The sequence below is a fragment of the Zootoca vivipara genome, chromosome 11 (genome assembly GCF_963506605.1).
Source record: "Zootoca vivipara chromosome 11, rZooViv1.1, whole genome shotgun sequence".
Lineage (NCBI taxonomy): Eukaryota > Metazoa > Chordata > Lepidosauria > Squamata > Lacertidae > Zootoca > Zootoca vivipara.
Window position 1 is genome coordinate 7,634,673 of NC_083286.1, and position 21,345 is coordinate 7,656,017.

General features: G+C 46.1%; 2 protein-coding genes across 4 annotated transcripts in view; both read right to left on the reverse strand.

Annotated features, from left to right (window-relative positions):
- GOLM1 (golgi membrane protein 1) overlaps window positions 1–7,208 on the reverse strand; it is a 28,118-nt gene extending 20,910 nt beyond the window's left edge. Inside the window, exon 1 of one of the 3 annotated variants that reach the window (XM_035100158.2) lies at window positions 6,881–7,208. The gene's annotated coding sequence lies outside the window, so the exon portion shown is untranslated. Of the gene's footprint in view, window positions 1–921; window positions 940–6,001; window positions 6,258–6,880 lie in introns of those variants that run through there. The other 2 variants (XM_035100159.2, XM_060280098.1) reach the window with 2 other exon arrangements.
- Window positions 7,209–12,329: 5,121 nt separating this feature from the next.
- Window positions 12,330–20,686, reverse strand: LOC118076959 (uncharacterized). The gene is made up of 4 exons (XM_035100196.2): window positions 20,501–20,686; window positions 18,780–18,833; window positions 15,241–16,462; window positions 12,330–12,583 (listed from the first exon to the last, which is right to left on the reverse strand). Exons 1-4 carry the CDS (start codon window positions 20,573–20,575, stop codon window positions 12,330–12,332), a joined length of 1,605 nt encoding a protein of 534 aa, XP_034956087.2. The 5' UTR covers window positions 20,576–20,686.
- Window positions 20,687–21,345: the final 659 nt, after the last annotated feature.

Genomic DNA, 21,345 nt, shown 5'->3' on the forward strand with positions numbered 1-21,345 from the left:
AGCAGATGAAAACAGAGGAAACTTCCTTAAAAACAGAAAGAGCATTACAAAAACGTGCAGCCCAGACAACAGTTTCCAACAATTCTGTGAACCACCCTGAGATCTTATGATGAAGGGAGGTATATAAACAAAAACAAAACAAAACAAAAAATGTTTGTAAGGAACAAGAGGCAATGTTGTTGCCAGTTCACAACCCTGAAAATAGGAGTATATTCCTCAACGCAGGAGGGGGAAAAGGGTGGCTTCTACTCCCTATTTCTGCCCTGGTCACATGGTCTGGCTCACTTCTGTCTGCTGCATAGTCTTCCAACTATTTTGAAAGCTATTTCTAGCTTTGAGTCCTGCTCAAATCAACAGGCAGGGAAAGGGGTTCAAATGACAGGAGAGGACAACTGGAGGAACAGTAAAGAAAAACCTTGCTGCACTGGGAAATTTAAGGTTTGCACACATATTTTCCTGGTTTGGGACTCATCCAAAACCCTGTGCAGTACTGATTGTATTCAAATAGGAGGTGACAGGATTTGTCCAGCTCAGATACCATATGTTAAATTTTAGCAGCTAAAACAAGCCACAGTGTACTCACTGGTCTCTTAAGATTAGGAACATGGGAAGCTCCTTATATCAAGTCCATGTAGTTCAGTGTTGACACAGACTGGCTCAGAGCAGCTTACAAAAACTAATACACTAAAAGGACCTAACAAAACAATATAAAAATAATTTCTTCAATAAGCAACATTCTGGGGGCATGCCTCCGCAAAGTGATGCCTAAGAAAGGAGTATGCTTTTTAACATAAATTGTTAAATTATAATTCGTGAATGATGTATATCTATATATATAAAATGTAGACACTGCGTGCGCGGAGGTAACAGCCTTGCACCATAACCGCTGAACCAATTGCATCAAATTAGGACAAAGTGTACCTTGCCCATCAGGGAGGGATCTGGCATAAAAAAATTATCAAAAAACCACACCTTTCACACCTAAAATAATAATTAAACGCAAAAAAGTGGCGCCCCTATTAGACATCACCAGCAAAAGCTCTGAAGACTCCAACAGCATCCAATAGAAAGACAGATTGCACGCTGCTGCCTCCAAAGCCACGCCACCAGATGACAACACAAAATTCCACAGCAACCAACTGAAAACAGGCCTTTTGCAGCAACAAGGACAACATTGCCCAACAGACTGGATAGGCCGCAGCAGACTAGGCCGCTTTCCAGACTACGCCAAGTGGAGGTAGGGGCCTGCCGGGGGGGTGAATAGGGGGCAGGGATAGCTAATGGGTCAGAACAGGGTGGGAGGAGACACAGGGATGAAACCTGCCCTCTCCACAGTATCTTGCCTCGGCTTTGCAGACTAGGCCACTTTCCAGACTAGGCCAAGTGGAGGTAGGGGCCTGCCTGGATGGGGGATGGAGGGCGAAAAGGTCGTAGGTTGGGACAGGGTGGGCCCAATCACAGGGATGAACCGGGGGTGGGGGGAGGAGAGACAGAACGGGGGTGGGGAGACATAGGGATGTGCCTATGTAAACATAACACACACAAAACAGGGGGACTCTGAAGGTGAGGGGAGTCTGAAGTGGGACTCTGAGGCTCCATTTAACAAACTGAGCCACCGCAATGCGTGGCAGGGCCAACTAGTAAGATATATGATCTGAATTATGGTTTGTTTGTTTATAGTTGTTCTTCAGTGCAACCTGAAGGTCTTTACCAAAATGTGTTGACCACTGTACCATTTAATTACATTAAATATTTTCAGTAACTACTTTGAGGCTTTGCTGCTTTTTGCTCGCTTGTTTAACCCAGAAGCCTGCTCTTTGTGATCCAAAGATAAAAAAATTAAAACCTGGGGTGTGTCAAGGGTTGCTAAAAGGAGCATTTACACACTATTTGCTTTAACAGTCAAGCTTCCTTTGTGAAATATAAATGGGATGTTAATGAGTAACACTTATAGTAGTACCGCTTTACAACCACAATTACAGTGGTACCTCGCAAGACGAAATTAATTCGTTCCACGAATTTCATCTTGCAAAGCTCAGTTTCCCATAGGAATGCATTGAAATTTAATTCATGCGTTCCTATGGGGGGGAAAAGAAGCACACACAAAAAAAGGTGCTGACTCACCCGCCACAGCCAGAAGTCCTCAAGGCTCTGGGGACGGGGAAGCAGGAGGAGGGCCTGCTCCTTCAGGCGCCGCCACTGTTCCCGCCACGGGCCACCTGGCGAGCCCCACTACTGCTCCTGCCGGATCCCGCCAGCTCGCCGGGAGGAGCCACGGAGGCCGCCATGGCGGGCAAGGCCGGAGCCGTGGAGGCCGCTGAGGAGGGCAAGGCCGGAGCCGCGGAGGCCGCCATGAGTACCACGCCGCCGCAGGAGGCAGAAGCGGCGGCCATGGACGTCACTGGCGGAGTTTTAAAGGTAAGCGGCGGCAGCTTCCCTTCCCCTTGCGAGGCTGCTTCGTCTTGCGAAGCACAGCCATATACGGCTTCATTTTGTGAGTCGTCAAGGCATTTTTGTTGCACAAGGCATTCGTCTTGCGGGGTACCACTGTACATACTTCTCTAACCAAACCAAGAATTTGGTGGTACTGTAAGTCATACTGAAATTGGTTATCTTTACCAAATAACTTTAAAAAAAAAAAAGCATCTGTCTTTTGCTGTATTATCAAAGATCCTGCCTGGAATGGATGGTTGCTTTATCAGCAACATTCCATTATGTTTGTTTGTCACTTTTATAAGCAAAACATCAGAAAAGAGTCTAATCTTGACAACTCAGAAAAGTAGTTGAGAAGTTTAAACACCCTCACCAAACTCTGCATATGGTTGAGGATGTATGTGCATGAGTGTGTCTGTGCAAGAGAGCATACATGCATGCTGTTCTACAAACTCTCCCCCCCCCATGTTCCCCACTTTTCCCACAGACCCCAGGGAAACCTTTGCTACTTTGTTTCCATAATTTGGGGTACAGTAGATTTTAGAGGCACTTATTTTACATATCCAACGCCTATCTATGCACAATGCAAAACAAGCACACACAGAGAGATAAGTTTTTGCGTGGAACCTAAATTAGCTTAAGAAAATTCCCAGAAGATCGCCATCTCTCTTTCTCCCTGCCGCCACCAACATCCCCTGAAGTCTTTTTTTGGGGGGGGGGTCACACACTCCTGAGGGGGGGCACTGATGGGCAGAAGATAGGGCAGGACTTTTCTTCCCTGAACTTTATCAAAATTAAATTATTGTTATGACATTTTGGGGGGGGGCGTCAGAGCCCCATAAACTCTACATTCAGGGAAGAGTCAGAAATTGAGCAAACTCAAAAAAGTACAGTACAGTATGTTTTTTTTGTTTTTTTTCAAGGGCTGGGAATAACTTCCTCATGAGGCCACCTGGTGATGGTGGGTCCTTGAATAAACTATTAGCCAGCCATTAGCCCCATAGGCATGGGACCCAGGTGGCTCTGTGGGCTAAACCACTGAGCCTAGGGCTTGCTGATCAGAAGGTCAGCGGTTCGAATCCCTGTGACGGGGTGAGCTCCCGTTGCTCGGTCCCAGCTCCTGCCAACCTAGCAGTTCGAAAGCACGTCAAAATGCAAGTAGATAAATAGGAACCGCTACAGCGGGAAGGTAAACAGCGTTTCCATGTGCTGCTCTGGTTTGCCAGAAGTGGCTTTGTCATGCTGGCCACATGACCTGGAAGCTGTACAGCGGCTCCCTCGGCCAATAATGCGAGATGAGCGCGCAACCCCAGAGTCGGTCACGACTGGACCTAATGGTCAGGGGTCCCTTTACCTTTACCTAGCCCCATAGGCAGAAGGCACAGAGGGAGAAGTTGCGAGGGTTACAGGAGGTGTGATGTCATCATGGGAAAAAGTGGGTTTTTTTGCAGTAGGCTTTTGAAACTGAGGTTAGAGAGACGGGGGATACTGGAAGGCACTGGCTGGAGGAGATGGGGGGGGGGCACATGGATGGCTGCTGCTTTGGATCCAAGCTTGCTGAAGCTATTAGGGGCGCAAGAAGAAACACTCTTAGGCCATAATGTTCTGCATGCACATTCTCCACAGAAGGCTTTAGATGTAAATATGTGTAAAATAAACCCTATTTCCGAAAAAGACACTGGTCTCTGCTGTGCCTCTTTCCAAAGGACCACAAACCCTAGTTAAATGCCAAGACCCCTGGAAACTCTTGCTCGGCAGAGATTGGGGTGGCCTGAAACATTATGTTAATATCCAACATTATGTTAGTATCTAAAAAAGTGTAGTATAAACACCGACAACTGGGAAACACTGGCCTGCAAGCGCTCCAATTGGAGAACAGCCTTTACCGAAGGTGTCGTGGGCTTTGAAGACTCAAACTCAGGACGCAAGGGAGAAACATGCTAAGAGGAAGGCACGCTTGGCAAACCATTGCCATGATCAACTCCTGCCCAGAAACCCATGTCCCTACTGTGGAAGGACGTGTGGCTCCAGAACTGGCCTCTACAGTCACTTACAGACTCACCGTTCAGACCGTGTTCATGGAAGACAATCTTACTCGGCTACAAGTGATTGCCAAAGAAGAAGTTAATATCCAAGCCTTCATATATATTCCAACTGAAACCAACTATATTTGCCCATCAAAGCATAATAAATTACACTACAATAGTTCTGTTTTTTCACAGTCAACGTGTAGAGACCTGAAGTCGCAGTCTGCATGAAGTTTACTTCTAAGGGGACAATCCTGTGCTCAGTATAAAGTCAGCTGAGTGGTTTCCAGGATGCCACATTAGTGCTGTTCCACTGCCAGAGAAAGAGCTGCATCGGTTGGGCAATCTTATTCCCTTGCCTGTATCATCAACAGAAGGGAAGAAGTAAAAGCTTCTCACACGCCCTTCCCCTACTGCGCGCAGCAAAATGGCAGGGCAACGGAAGTGGCTATTGCCTTGCCTTGTAGGTTCATAAATATGCCGTGAGATTACTCTGTAAATGATTTAAACCTGATTGTTGAGTCATAATTTGCACACCGTCTAACAGCAGAAATAAAATAAAGCATCACTAATTATCATAATCACGTGCAGCAGTGTAATCCACCTATAGAATAATGCAACTCGCCAATAAATAACTCCCCCTCAGGTGTCACTTACTATTGATACTTGTTTGGAAAATGGGTATTTATTTGGCAATGTTTTTTTAATACACCTAGAGGGCCGTATAAAGGTGGTTGACTGCAGCCCACATGATGAGGGTAACTCGTCTTTATCATGAGAAGTGTTTGTTTCTGAATTGTTAACTTTTCCATGTACTGTACAAAATAATGCTGAATTGTTAAGAAATTCCCTGTCTTCTCAGGTGGTATTTTTTAAAGCTAACATTAGTGTCATCTTTAGTGTACTGCATTTCAATTCCTTAAAAGTACTGATACTAATATTATCGGGACAAAAAGAGAGGGAGATTAAGCAATGCACACAAAATAACCACCAACACTTTCAGTGTTTGCAACACAAGCATTTTATACCCAAATGAATAGCTAACTTAGCAGCAAATCAAGTAAAAACTAAAAAGGGGGGTAATTTTGAGTGAACTAATTAGATTTTTTTTCTATCTGCATAACTGCTGTACGAATAGCCCAACTGAGCAATCAGAAGTTTGTGTTTTTGTTAAAGATTAGATATACAGAAATTAGATACTTCGGTAGATATGAGAATCTGATCAAAGAGGAAGTACTTCAAAGATATCATGCAGCAATTCAACATTTTCAACTCCCCCGCAAAAGCACAAAGACATATTAAGAAATGTCACAACCTGAAAAACTCAGTATATACTACTGTATCTGAATCAAGAGTAAATCATTTAACCACAGGGTCTTAATCTCAAGACATTCCCTGGGCCCTCTTAAAAATCAACAAATGACTTCCGCTTAACTGGATTTGTGGCAACTTGAAATATCTCAAACATAAACCAGAACTGGGAATTATTCTGCATTTATGGGGTGACTTTTACAGTAAGTACAAGAGATCCCACAACCTACAGTACAGCAGTCTTCTTTCCATGCCCCTTTCAGAGGTGCCAACGTCAACAGTGGTCTCTTAAGAGTAGCCATGACTGAGCAAGTTTAATTTTCCAACCACCATGAGCTACTTCACTCCCTGGAAATGTCAAATTGCAACCTTCTCATGCCAAAAGTCTTTTTAAGGGGTGAGGAGCCATAATCCTGCTGGACTGCGTTTCTTGACGACTTTTCGATGGGCAGGAAAGCCTTCTGGGGAGACATTCCCAAAGCACAGGTGAGGCTCCCCGAGAAAGGGAAGGGCGCGCGTTCCGACTGTGCCCGCCCTATCCTCACCGTTCTCTCGTCTGGTGGGAGAGAGGGGGGGTCTGCTGGGGACACCTCGATTGGGGAGGGGGGCTGACCTCGCTTAAAAGCGCCATCGGAGCCCCTGGTAAAGGCAGACCAGAAGAACGCGGGGAGACTTCGGAGCGCGTCCCCACACCCCCTCGCTCCAAGTGGGAAGGTCGGGGGGGGTGGGGCGCAGGGAGAGGCGCGCCCAGGGGACCCTGCCGACGGCAGGGCAAGCGCGCGCGCCCTCTTCCCACGAACTTAGGGCCGCCCCGAGGAAGACCAGCGGCGCTCCTCCACGTCCCTTGGATCGTTCAACCGCGCGCGCGAGAGAAAGAGCCGGCCGCGCGAGATGCGCCTAGAAGCCCCGGCCTGCATGGAGACGCCTCCTGCCCCCCTTTCATTCCTAAGGGGAAGAAAAGGGCCTTTTTCACGCGCGGCGCTGTCCCTTCCTCGGGGAACGAGCGCGCTCGCCGTGGAACAAGGCAGGGTCTGAGGAGGCGCAAGACGAAAAGGGCCGCTGCTGGAGGAGGCGCGGCACAGATGCAAGCGCCGGGTTTGGCTCCTCACCTTCCGCGCTCCACGCCGCCTGTCCTCACCGGCGAGCCAGGCCCGCTCCTCCTCCCGCGGGCTGCCCTATGAGCAGCCGGGCGAGCGCAGCTCCCTGCCCCCGGGGAGAAGGCGAGGAGGAAGCTGCCCCGGCGGGTAAGGTTTCTTCTTCCCGGCGCCTTTCCAAACCTCCCCGCCTTCCTTTCAGTAGCAGCAGCCGCCGCCGCCCGGAGCGTCTGGCTGAGGAAGAGGAGGCGGCGGTGGGGAAGCCCAAAGGCGAGCCGGAGGAGCTGGCGCTGCTGCTGCTGCTGCTGCTGCAAGGAGGCACTGCGGGCAGAGCAGGAAGTGCAGCAGGCGGCAAGGAAGCGGCGGGAAGAGCTCCCGAGGTTGGCCGGGCAGGTTGCGCGCCAGGAGCTCTTCCCCACCCCCCTCGCCGCCGCCGCCCCCCCCGGCAGCTGCTTGTGCGCGCGCTCCGCCGGGAGACGCCGCGCGCCGAGGAGGAGGAACCGGCTCCGTCTTGCAGGCTGCACCTGCTCCCTCTCGCCCGCCGCCCGCTTCCTGTCTGGGGAAGAGGGGTCCGCGCGAACAAAGGCTCCTCCTGAGAAGGGCGAGACAGCCGCCGCTGGATCCAAACGACACGAGCATTTCTGGGGGTGCCTGCAGCGCTCAATAGCATGTGCGGGTGGTAGTGGGGGGAATCAAGTTACCCAATTTAGGGCGCACAGAAGGAGCATTTTATTAAAGGAAATGTGGGGGGGGGAGAGACGCTTCCTCGAGAAAGTGCACAAATGCAATAGTAGTACGTAAGAAGGAAGGGCCGTAAGTGGTTTGCAAAAACGAAATATTTAGGTTTAGAACACAGTATAAGTGATCCCAACCGTTATTAACACACTGCAGCCGCCTAAAAGTTGCATGATACAGCAGAGAAAATTAGCCCTCAGTGATGCGTATCTTCATAAAATAAACATGAAATGGGATGGCTGGCAAAATTTCAAACTATGCCTTCCATGGGAAGCCTATTCCCAAACGACCCAAATGCTCCTAGTGGTTTTTTTTTCTTATGCAAGAACAAAGGGATCAAATCTAAGCTAGATGTTTAGTATTGCAGATCTGTTAACATAACCTTAGCATACCAGATTTGTTCAGCCAGTGAAGGGAACTTTGTTTTCCTTTTCTGTTATTTGCCTATACAGTGGTACCTCGGGTTACAAACACCTCGGGTTACAAACACTTCAGGTTACAGACTCCGCTAACCCGGAAGTAGTATCTCGGATTAAGAACTTTGCTTCAGGATGAGAACAGAAATTGTGCTCCGACGGTGCGGCAGTAGCGGGAGCCCCATTAGCTAAAGTGGTACCTCAGGTTAAGAACGGTTTCAGGTTAAGAATGGACCTCTGGAACGAATTAAGTTCTTAACCAGAGGCACCACTGTATTGGCAAGGAATACATTGATCTTATTTTATATATTGATTTTATTTCATAATTTTTATGCTGAAGGGAGAAGAAACATCTAATATTCCCTTCATCTTGTTAGATGCAGAGCATCACTATGTCAGGGATTAGATGCTCCCTGAGGTATTCTACTTTTCAATTTTGATTCTTACCTCTAGAGATACCTAGCCTGGATCTCTGTATCCCAAGAGAGTCTGAAATTATATTCTACAATTACTCAGAAGATACTTGCTCCTTTGGTACGTCAGTACCAAAACAGGAATGACATCTCAAGGCTGCCGGAAAAAGTATCTGTTTCTTCACATGTTCAGGTGCCTTTTACCAACATTGCATTAAACATTTTCACCTCTCCACAGTAGACAGGTCTAGTTAAGGTGCAAAAAGCCTATGGGGTTAAAAAATCTGCCAATGTGATAATACAAATGCCTTGTAGGTCGACACATGTTCCCTTCTGCAAGGAACCATTACATAATAATAATAATAATAATAATAATAATAATAATAATAATAATAATATATTTATACCCCGCCCATTCTGGGCGGCTTCCAACAGAAATATTAAAATACACTTAGGCGCTTATAGAAGTGCTGCTTCAAGCTGGTGGGCACCAAACAGATGTATAGCAGGCCTTGCACCTGACTTTTTAGGGCTCCTCCACAGCCTGTTTAATCATCCTGGTTTGCAAAGCTTACTCAGTGTTAGACTATGTCTTTACCAAGCATTTATTCTTATTTGTCTAGAGGGGAGTTCTAGGACAATGAGCATTCATCCTGATTTGCTTGCAGGCTGTTTGCACATCTTCCCACCAATTATTTGTTCATCCCACATTTTCAGTGCCTCTCCCCATCCCCAGATGCTCACTTAACTTTAGTAACATTAAGCATGGTACCTTTAGAATAGTTATTTTAAGGGTGCACCTAAAGCAGGAGTCAGCAAACGTTTTCAGCAGGGGGCCGGTCCACTGTCCCTTGTGGGGGGCCGAACTATATTTTTTTTTGGGGGGGTGAACAAATTCCTATGCCCCACAAATAACCCAGAGATGTATTTTAAATAAAAGGACACATTCTACTCATGTAAAAACACACTGATTCCCAGACCGTCCACGGGCCAGATTGAGAAGGTGATTGGGCCAGATCCGGCCCCTGGGCCTTAGGTTGCCTAAAGGTAAAAAGGGGTCCCTGGCCATCAGGTCCAGTCGTGTCCGACTTGGGGTTGCGGCGCTCATCTCGCTCTATAGGCCGAGGGAGCCGGCGTTTGTCCGCAGACAGCTTCCGGGTCATGTGGCCAGCATGACAAAGCTGCTTCTGGCAAACCAGAGCAGCGCACAGAAACGTTGTTTACCTTCCCGCCGGAGCGGTCCCTATTTATCTACTTGCACTTTGATGTGCTTTCGAACTGCTAGGTGGGCAGGAGCTGGGACCGAGCAACGGGAGCTCACCCTGTTGCGGGGATTCGAACCGCCAACCTTCTGATCAGCAAGCCCTAGACTCTGTGATTTAACCCACAGCGCCACCTGGGTCCCTTAGGTTGCCTACCCAGGACCTAAAAAGCAAGGGTATTGCTCCACTGTTCCCTTTGGAGGGGTAGATTTACTATAGCAAAACTCCCTCTGGCAAGGGGCAACCACATTGCAGGTGATTGCTGGAGGCAGCATAAAATAACATTTATTTATTTATGTATGGATAGTTTCCATCATCCCTGACCATTGGGCATGCTGGCTGGGGCTGACGGGAGTTGGAGACAACATTATCAGAAGGGCCATGGGTTCCTTATCCTTGTAATAGATGGAGCCAATGGGAAGCTGGCCAGTGTCGCGGAAGGCGGTCCCTGCTTTGCTCCACGCTGGTTTTGTGCGGCGCATGGGAGCCGACCGAGCAGGCGACGGGGGTCCATGGGCCGGTTAAACGACCCCCATGGGCTGCTGGTGGCCCATGGACATTGGGTTGCCAACCCCTGACAAAGCAAACAGGACTAGACACAGCTTAATTGATCCATTACTGACCTTTCTCTTGTAGCCTGGCCATAACCCCCCCCCCCATTTCTGCCATCTGAGTGGCAGAAGCCTTGGGTGCAGCTGTTGTAACCTGAGTTAATGTATCAGCCAGTGCGACAACATCTCAGATGTTTGGATATCAGACCAATCTTACGCGGTTTCAAAGTGGTCTCAAAGGCCACTGACTTTAAGGGCCATAGCCTTAAAGGACACCAAACCGCATAGGATTCGGCTGAGCATGGGTGCAATCACAAAGCACAGCATTGCCTTCATAAGGCTTAAGAGAGCAAAGGTGGTTTCCGAATAGGAATGCCATGAGGCTGCTGCCATCTTGTGGCCATTTCAAGACACTATCGGTTCTGAGATTTGTCTCATTAGCCATTGCACCGTGACAGATGGTTTTATTTAACTATTCTATGCTAGTCTGGGAATCAGTTGTGTTGATTTATTTGCACTTTTTATTGTCTTTGCTCTTTGCACCTGCTTCTTTATATATCTGCATCACAAAGCAGATTGTTAGATTGGGCAGCAACACCTTAAAGGAAGATTCTCCATGGTTCTTCAAGTGTAAAAAAATGCATAATGAAAAATCATTAAATAACTTTTGATCATTAACAGATTATTAATGATAACTCTGGAACTTGATGGTTCAGTTGCAATATTAATTGCTTTGTTTCTAGTTTTCCAGTCCATCAGTAAGACGACAAAGTTACGAGGCCTCTCACTTCCAGGCTATATATTGCTTCCATCATGTTCATGACTCAAGGACTTTGAATAATATATTTGGGGGGTCCCTTAGAGGTCATTGAGCCCAACCCCCTACTCATTGCAAAGGAAACTTGCCTAGGTGGTAGAACTATTGCTCTGCAGCAGTTGCAATTGCATGAACAAGCTAGCATTGGAACTTCTCCCAAGAACAAACTAGTCAACGTGTTTGTAAGTGACGTGGCTGCTACATGGCAGTGTTAAGTTCTTAAAACAAACGCCTATATGTAGGGAGTAGGGCTGGGCGATATCTGGTTTTCAACATCGCAATATATCAGCAGCTAAATATGCAGGGACCCAGGTGGCGCTGTGGGTTAAACCACTGAGCCTAGGGCTTGCTGATCAGAAGGTTGGCGGTTCGAATCCCCATGACGGGGTGAGCTTCCATTGCTTGGTCCCAGCTCCTGCCAACCTAGCAGTTCGAAAGCACGTCAAAATGCAAGTAGATAAATAGGAACCGCTACAGCGGGAAGGTAAACGGCGTTTTTGCTGCTCTGGTTTGCCAGAAGCGGCTTTGTCATGCTGGCCACATGACCTGGAAGCTATACGCCGGCTCCCTCGGCCAATAATGCGAGATGAGCGCGCAACCCCAGAGTCGGTCACGACTGGACCTAATGGTCAGGGGTGCCTTTACCTTTACCTTTAAATATGCAATATGCTGATATATCACAGTGCCTCTTCACTTTGCACTTTTCAGTGCCCTCCTCATATATATGATGCTATATGTACATGTGGAGCTGAAGCTAGCTGGGGGGGAAGAGGGCAAGTCAGGGGAGGGAGGGCAAGAGGGAGAAACAAGTGGTTCTGTTTGGGGTCAGATTTTTGGCAATTTGATTCTCCAGAAGGGAAATGAGAACAGCAAACTCTCCCCTTGGTTGCGCAACTGCACTGAAGGTGGCTGCAGCCAGATCCAAAATATTTCTGAATGTAAAAAGGTGAGGTCTTTCAGTGATCAGGTGGCCCTACAGAGAAGTGTTAATAAACCAAACACAAGATTGCCACAGGATAGAGGCAGCAGCAAAGGATTATGCTTGGTCTAGGATGGCGGACCTGTGGCCCTCCAGATACACCTGGACCGCAACTCTCATCATCCTTGACCATTGGCAATGATGAGAGTTGGAGCCCCACAACATCTGATCCCCCGGTCCTGGTCATGGCAGATGCCAAAATGCCCACAGACACAAACTCAGCCAAGACTAAAAGGTGTTTAATGCCATTTCAGACAGATTTTCTCCAGACTGTCAGACACTGCTCTCCATTCATGAAAAGTCTTGGTTTTGTGCAAACAGGACAACCATATTCTCAGAAAACTTGAGAGAGTCGTCAACTATCCAGCCCTTAGGGATCAAGGGGAGGACGTACTCTGTAAACCTGGCAAATGTGGTTCCTGTGACTCCGTAGCTGTAAGACAATTTCCTCTCCACGCCAATTGTTTTGGGTTTCCGTTTTGCAATGCCTTTGTATAACTTCCACTGTAGATCTTTCAGGCAATCAAAAGTTACATAGCCTGTTTCTTAAAAGAGAAAAAAAGAGAGAAGAACATCAGATGCAAACATTGCTTTTATTATTCAAAAGGTTGGGGGGGGGGTATGGCAGAAATGGATTAAAAAGCAACCATGGCCAGGCCAAGCCCAAGAGTGCCAAACATAGCCCAGGGAGGAGGACTGAGCATGCCGAATAGGCATGGAATGTTGAGTACTTGTTGGAAAACAAAAACAGAAATTGGGAGAAAGGGAAGGGAAGGAAGTGGCCTGGTTCTGCCATTTACAGCTTACATTATCCTGGAGGAGGTCATGTCTGGCTAGCTGAACCCCTGGAATAGGACCACTCCTGCTGAGGAGAGAGGATACACGGCAACATTTTGTTGCAGCTCCCACTTCCACTACTACCTCTGCAACAATTACTCCTACTAATTATATATTTGTATTTTCCCCTTCTGCCCAGTTAAGGGGGGACACTTTTACAGCTGATTAATTAATCAGTATATGTTTAGTAGGATTGTATGGCATGTTGGGGATGGGGCAGTACCTCTGGTGGGGGACACGTCGTGCTCTTCCTAGGGTAGGTTGTCCCCGACTGTGGCTCCTAGAAGCTGTCGGCACGCGACAGTGGCCGCACCCTGCGAACAGCTTCGACTGGCCGGCTAAACCAGATGAAGGTAGCTGATGGGTATCAGTGAGTTGGAGACTTCCCCTACATGTGAAGACAGGCTCCGGCAGATTGAGCAGACAAGACCAAGAGTGGGTCCAGCGGTCAAGAAGGTGGCTACTGCATGTACTGTAGAGGGAAATGAGGGGCAGATGGGGCTCGCCAACCTGTGAAGGTACCCCCATCTTGTTGGCATCTGTCTGCTTGAGAGAGACAATGGATTTTGCCTCTCGGAGTGAAATCAAACTGCTAAGTTAGCAGTAGTGAAGCGACCTCCCTGGGGCGCAAGCCTGTGCAATGTGTATGGAGGTCCTGGGAGACAGAGTTCTGTTCGAGAGATAGGGATGGAGGTGGGAAATAGGATTTGTCTGAGGGAGAACTGGTTCTGATTTGAGTGGAACATCCACAATGAGAAGACTATAGCAAGAGGAAAGAGCCTCGCAGCTTAGATGGGAAGACTGGGGAAAGTATACAGTACAGACAGGAGTTAACTGGAGGGCTGGGTTTGAGTCAGGAGAGGTAGAAACTGTGAGGATACTGTCTACTTAGGTCTCATTCCAGTCAGGATGGGAGAGTTCTTCTAAGAAAATAAGACTCCCAAACCAGTAACAAGGGGTGAGATGATTCCCCTGGGTCTATAATACTAATTGGAATACCTCAAGAATGGGATTGCTAAGAGAGTGGGTAACTGGGGGGGAAAGTGTTCCTCGCTCATGAAATTGTAAATTGTAGACATTCATTTAACGGAAGTACCATGAGGTGGGTCTGCTATACTTAATTGGGGGCAGTTAGTGGGGTGGATCCGCTACATATTAACTGGTGTTAGTGGTGGGATCCGCTACAGGGGTGCTTTCATCCTGGTAGCAATCAGGCCCAAATGGTTTTGAAAATCCACTTCATAGTCAGGGGTGTGGCAAGGGGGGGTGCGTTGGGGGCAGGCCGCCCCGGGTGCCACCCTGGGGGGGACACTCGCCCCCCTGACTCCCAAGCCAAGCCCCGCCGCCCAGTAAAAAGCCTTGCTCAGCGGCTTGCTCACGGTTTGCCGGCACCACCGGTCCAGTGCCATACGGATGGTGCCGGGATCCTCCGTTTATGATCTGAACTAAAACTTTAACATCCAGTCTCTGCTTGCCTGGAGACTTCATGTCATGCTTTTTCCATTGCCAGCCATAAACTATTTAATTTTCTATACTTTCACTTAATCCGACCCATTTGACTAGGCCAGTGATGGTGAACCTATGACACGCGTGTCAGACGTGACACGCAGAGCCCTCACTGCTGGCACGCGCCCCATCGGGCAATTCGCGCTGTTGTTGTCCCCCCCCCATTTGTTCTCCTGCTCCTCCTACAGCTTGTCTCCGCTACAGCTTGTCTCTGCTGTTAAAACCCGGATCCTTTTTTGTTGTTGCTGCTGGTAGCCAGAGATTGGTTTTTTTAAAACTTTCTGTGCTGTTTTTTTTTTTCTGGCGCTTTGGCAGACTATGATTGGGTGTAACAGTGTTCGTTTTTTAACCCATTCTGTGCTGGGTTTTTTTGGCACTTTGGCAGACTATGTCGGTGCTGTGTGTTAGTTCCAGCGAAGGTATTATTCGTTATTTATATCTGTTCCCTTCCCCCCCCCCAAAAGCACAGCAGCTTTGGAGCATCCCCCCAAAAAAGCAAAGCGACTTTTGCACACACACACCCAAAAACCTCCAAAACTTTGGTCAGCAGCTCCCCCCAAAAAGCTCACTTTGTGATAAATAAGGGTTTTTTGGTTTGGTTAAATAATTAGTTTTTGGTTTATTAAATACAGTTATATATTACAATTATACATTTTTGTTATTTAAACTATAAATATCACGAAATTATGGGTGTTTTTTCTCGAAGTGACACACCACCTGAGTTATGCTCGGTTTTTTGGCGAATTTTGACACACCAAGCTCAAAAGGTTGCCCATCACTGGACTAGGCTGTAAATTGTACTGGAGTCCAAGAGCTCCCTTCATTCCTACTTGTACATAACTGAATAAAATTTGCTAACCTCGAACTGTTGGTAGCCTATGAGTGGGTTGTTCTGCTAATGCAGGCCGAGACGGTGGTTTCTTCTTTTGCAGCTTCAGTGTAAAATACTGTATTCTGCACAATATCTCTCCCGAAAGACACTGCTTTTGAATGGCGGAAATTGGCAAGGACATGACCCTCTTGATTAAAACCAGGTAAGGAAGTAGGTGTGCTGGCGGCAGTTCTATGAGGTAGCGTTTCTGTTGCGTTCCAGAAATAATGCTTTTGCTTTTTAATTTAGACTGACTGGAAGGCACAGGTACAGAAGTATCTTTGGCTTCTTGGGAGTCCTTAGCCAAATCAGGATCCAGTGAATCTTTTGCCAAATCAAGATCCTGCGAGTCTTTAGTTGAATCAGGATCCCATGAATCTGGATCTTGTGAGTCTTTAGCCAAATCAGAATCCTGTGAGTCTTCAGTCAAATCAGGACCCTGTGAATTAGAGTCCTGTGAGTCTTTAGCCCAATCAGAATCCTGTGAGTCTTTAGTTGAACTCGAATCAGAGTCCAGAAAAGCTTTAATCAAATCTGGATTCCATGAGTCAACATCCCATGAGCCTTTAGCCAAGCCAGGATTCCAGGAGTCAGGATCCCAGGAGTCCTGTGCCAACTCAAGAACCCACGTGTAAGGATCCCAGGAGTCCTGTGCCAACTCGGGACCGCCCGAGTCTTTGGTCAAATCACGATCCTGTGATTCTTTATCCAAATCAGCACCATGTGAGTCCTTAGTCGACTCGGAATCACGTGCATCAAGATCCTGTGAGTCCTTCGTCGACTCAGAATCCCGTACGTCAAGATCCTGTGAATCTTTAGCCAAGTCAGTTTCCTGTGAGTCTTTAGTCAAATCAGAATCCTGTAAGTCATGATCTTTTGAGTCTTCAGCCAATTCGCGATCCTGTGAATCTGTGACCATAACAGGATACAGCAAGTCAGAATTCAATGAGTCTTTATCCTGTGAATCTTGAGCCAAATCAAGATCTTCCTTTATAACAACCTCTTCCTGAGATGCGCCGAGGTCAATGTGACGACGTTTCGTGACCTTCAAGGTTATGCCGCCTTCATGCTCTCCAAACTGTCTAATAGATTTTGTGATTGACCGGATGGCATGGAAAAGAGATGCATGGGACTCCATAAAAGGCAGCCTATCGACATGCTTTGCTTGCCCTTGTTTAACGCTTTTAGGGGTCATTACCAGTTCCGACACCTGCACACACAAAAAGACATGATGCCCTTATATCAAGCAATGGCCAGAGGCATGTAGTCATAGATTAAAACATTTCTACCCTACCTTTTGATCTATGGATTCTACAAGCCAGTTAAGGGCAGTGCTTGAAAAGAATGAAGACGAAAACCAATAAAACTGAATAAGCACAACAACACACAACGCAACAAATCGAGAAACGGCAGCAATATCTCAGTGAGCCTCGGAAGCTCTCCAGGAGAATGCTCCACCTTTGGTTGGAACCTAAAGGAAGGGATGGGAGTTCCACCCTTCTGGTGCCACGGTTAAAAAGTCTCTGCCCACTATGGTCACCAACCATACATCTGACCCGGGGGAGATATAAAGCAAGGCTCCTACCTACCCCTGTTCATTCGTCATGCTGGTTGGGGATCATAGAAGTTGTATCTCAGCATCATCTGGAGAGTATTCCAGGCTGGGAGCAATCAGGGTTCAGCTTATCACTTCTTTCAATGGTTTTAATGTAAGGAAAGGAAAAAGGAAACAACAAGCAAGTGTTTTTGTTCAAGGTCCCAGCAGCTCCCTTTATTCCCCCTTACCAATTTTCCACTCCTCAACAGCAATTCATGCCCCCTGAGGTGAAGGTTTTGTGTTTGTATACACTGGTGTCTGTGTTAGGATTCTTGGCCTGTGTTTGCAGTCATGGGATTGTTGTCTATCACATGATATTCCACATAGTGGGAAGTGACAGAGACAGGATGTTTGGATTACTGTGTTTCCGTGATGCGGGACTATTGTCCTTTGTTCTTTCTCTTTGCTGTCTGATGAAAAAGAGGAAGGAGCTGAAACTACAACTAATCCAGAATGCGGCAGCTAGACTGGTGACTGGGAGCGGCCGCCGAGACCACATAACACTGGTCTTGAAAGATCTACATTGGCTCCCAGTATGTTTCCGAGCACAATTCAAAGTGTTGGTGCTGACCTTTAAAGCCCTAAATGGCCTCAGTCCAGTATACCTGAAGGAGCGTCTCCACCTCCATCATTCTGCCCAGACACTGAGGTCCAGCACCGAGGGCCTTCTGGCGGTTCCCTCGTTGCGAGAAGCCAAGTTGCAGGGAACTAGGCAGAGGGCCTTCTCAGTGGTGGCGCCTGCCCTGTGGAACGTCCTGCCACCAGATTTCAAAGAGGAAAACAACTACCAGACTTTTAGAAGACATCAGGGAGGCTTTTAATGTTTAATAGATTGTTGTGTTTTATTTTTCTGTTGGAAGCCGCCCAAAGTGGATAGGGAAACCCAGCCAGATGGGCGGGGTATAAATAATATATTATCATTATCATTATTATTATTATTATTATTATTATTATTATTATTATTATTATTATCAGAATGTTCCAAGTTTATTATATGTAAATAAAAGTAATCTAGCAAAGATGCTGTGCTACTGAGTTTGTTACGCGAACGGCTAACACTCTGCTGTTCCTAAGTGTGCTAATGCCACTTGGTATCAGTCACTGAGATGTTTGGGCTGGAGAAAGCTTTTGAAGCTCCCGAACGATCAACCAGGAGGGAGAGAACATGCCAGTTGGGCATGTGTCTCTGCCAGGGTCCTACACGAGAGTAGGACGATCCTAACGGTCTGTTTCCGACATCATGAACAATTGGGGCTCTCCCCTTGATTTCTATGGGTACCCTTCGCTTCCATCTCTGGACACATTTAAAAATACCTCCTCAGGGTGAACCATGAAACAACCTGCCTAAACAACGAAATGAGTCTTCATTGGGCTGCTTTGGGGTTTTCCCCCTCCTTCATGCATTTATTCCTGCTAGATCTGTTTTTCCCCAGTGAAAAACTAGGCTTCCTGTACATCAGTGGCAAGCTTTAAAAGTAGTTTCTAATATATTTGCCTTCCTAAAAGTAGTTTCTAATATATTTGCCTTCCTACCATCCTGGCCCTGAACTGGAAATGCATAAAGGAGGAAACAGCCGTGCTAAGATCATTGTACCTGTGCCAAACACAGTTGCCACAGATACTGTTCCAGAGAGGAAAAAAGCATGCTCTTTTAGAGATGAATTATCCCAGCGAAACCTGCTCTGGAAATGTCATTTTATGTTAGAAAGCTTGTGACAACTGTGATCATCTCAAAAGCACCAGATCAGGGGAGGGGGGGGGGACTGGTGACTCTCCATAGATGCTGCTGAACTACAACTCCCATCATCCCTGACCACTGGTCCCACTGGCAATTCCTTTTTCTGCTTTTATAAATCTTCTTTTTAAAGGAAAAACATGAGAAGAAAAAGCTGCAGAACGGTCTGTTGCTTTTTCATTGTCAATCACTCACATTGCAGCTCCTCCTGGCTGGCTCATAATCCGGACTCGTTTCAGCTGCACTTTGCTGAAAAAGAAAACAATTGAGCTCTGGGAGGCAGAAATCTGAAACTCTCTCTCTTATAAAAGGCCTAAGATAGGGCTCCCCACTTTCACCTTTTAATTTAGTATATAGCATAGAGAGGCTAGCTAACTTGGATTACACCCAAGTATTTATTTTGACAAAGTTTATATACTGCTTGATTGTAATAAAACCTCAAAGTGTTTTGCAATAAGAATAAACAATAAAACTATCCGTTAAAAAAAACCCAAAACCAGTTGAAACCAACTATTTAAAATATTCAAAATATAATTAAAAGCAAAATAAGCTAAAACTGGATTTAAAACTGTGACAGCTTCTACAACACAAGATGCGGCAATATGAAACTCTCAGAATTAATGGTTGGTTTACTTCTCTGTATTGTTAGGCTCTTGCATTAATGGGTGTTTGCTACACTTTTAGCTATTTATTTAGCTATTTATTATTTAGTTATTATTTCTGAGATTTAGATCCCTCTCTTAACCATAGATGATCTCATTCCAGTAATAATATAGAATGCAATAAAATATAAGATGCAGTTAAAATCAGTAAAAAACAAAACAAAAAAACAACATAAAAAAATTCCTTCAGTAGCACCTTAAAGACCAACTAAGTTTTTATTTTGGTATGAGCTTTCGTGTGCATGCACACTTCTTCAGATACACAGTGTATCTGTGTAAGTGTGCATGCACACGAAAGCTCATACCAAAATAAAAACTTAGTTGGTCTTTAAGGTGCTACTAAAGGAATTTTTTTATTTTGCTTCGACTCAGACCAACACGGCTACCTACCTGTAAAAAACCAACAGTTATAATGGAAAAATAAAACACAGAGCAAAACACTGATCACCACCTTGCTGTGCAGGTCACCTGCACACATATTCAAAGCGAGTGGAAGAAGCTGGCACCCAAAGAGAGACAGCATTGGTGCCTGCCAAACCTTGGGGGCAGGAGGCTGGTGAACAACCAAGGGGCCATTACTCAGAAGGCCCTTTGGTGAGTAATGGGTTCTCTGATCTCATGTGTTGATGTTATTATCAGAAGTGCTTTCTTAGCAGGTCACAAAGGACAGGCAGGACAGTACAGGGGCAGGGGCTCCATTAGGTAACTGGCTCCCAAGCCATTCATTTTCATCTCTCCAATTGTGAAACATGACAGGTTTCACTCTATAAATGGTGCCATTTAGAATTAAGTTTGATCTGGAATTTGTGATTTTTTTTTAGATTTGCTTTATCATTTAAAGTCACCCAGAGAACTATCCTTACTTGGTGACTGATAAATAGAACTGATGAATAACAGATTTCCTAAGGAAAGCCTAACAATGGAGATGTTGCCAATTTTATCACTATAATCCGTGTGTGTGTGTGTGTGTGTGTGTGTGTGTGTGTGTGTGTGTGTGAAAACCTCTTTTTCAACAAATCAGTAATAATTCTGTCTCTTAGCCATTAAAGTTACAATCTCTTTTTTGAATTTAGTATCTACATGCTTTGGTTTTCATTTGTTTCCCAGGTAAGTGTTTTGTCTATTCCCCCCTGACTCTGATAAAATAAAAGACAAAAAAAAAACCAGAAAGGAAAGCTATAGATAAATAAAAAGATGGATAAAGTGGAAGCGACTGCAGAATTCTCTTTTGCTTTTTCATTATGAATCACTCACTTCGTAGCTGAAGGGAAATAGCTCATTCTTCTCCCCATCGTCTATTCCCTCGCAATCCTCAGCTTGACTCATCATGGCTGCACTTTACTGACAATACAAAACAACTCTGTTCCGGGGAGAAAAAGACAAAGAGGGATATGCAGACTTCTTGAGGGATATGCAGATGTTGTTACAAGGCCAGAGGAAATTTCTAGTTGCTGTTTCATATTCTTTTAAACGCAATGTTGGGTTTTCTTGACTGGGCTTAACATGTTGTGAACTGCCAAAAAAAAAAAAACCACAACCCAGAACTAGAGGGGCAAATAGAAAAATATAAGTGAATACCGTATATAAATAAATACTGACAGGGTTCGCGGATGCCAAAATAACTTGGCATGCCTTGGGTACACTACATCTTAGGGTAGCATGACTTGGGCAGGCCATCATTTGCTACCCTGCCTCTGGCAGCAAAAGGTTTGGTGCTGGCCCTGGCTGCTTACCAATTCAGGATTATGCTTCATGCATCTGTTGACCAATGAAAACCCATGCCAGAATACATTTGCAAGTCTTTAAGGCGCCAGAAAACACTTTTGTTGCATTTAATGCAAGAGATGGAAGGTTGCCTCCATTTCTCCTGATATGTTTGCTCAAAGTTTGCAGTATGATTGGAAGACATTGGCTATATTTTGAGCACTCTTCCTGACTTGCTTATGGGGAGGTTGTGTCAAGCAAGTGTTATCCCATTCTTTCCAGTGCATTTTCTCCTAACTGCCCTCATTGCTGAATGTCTGATTCTTTTTGGGGAGGGTAGAGTATTTGTCGCTCAAGAGTTCCAAGTCAACTTCAATCGCACAACCTGAATCTGC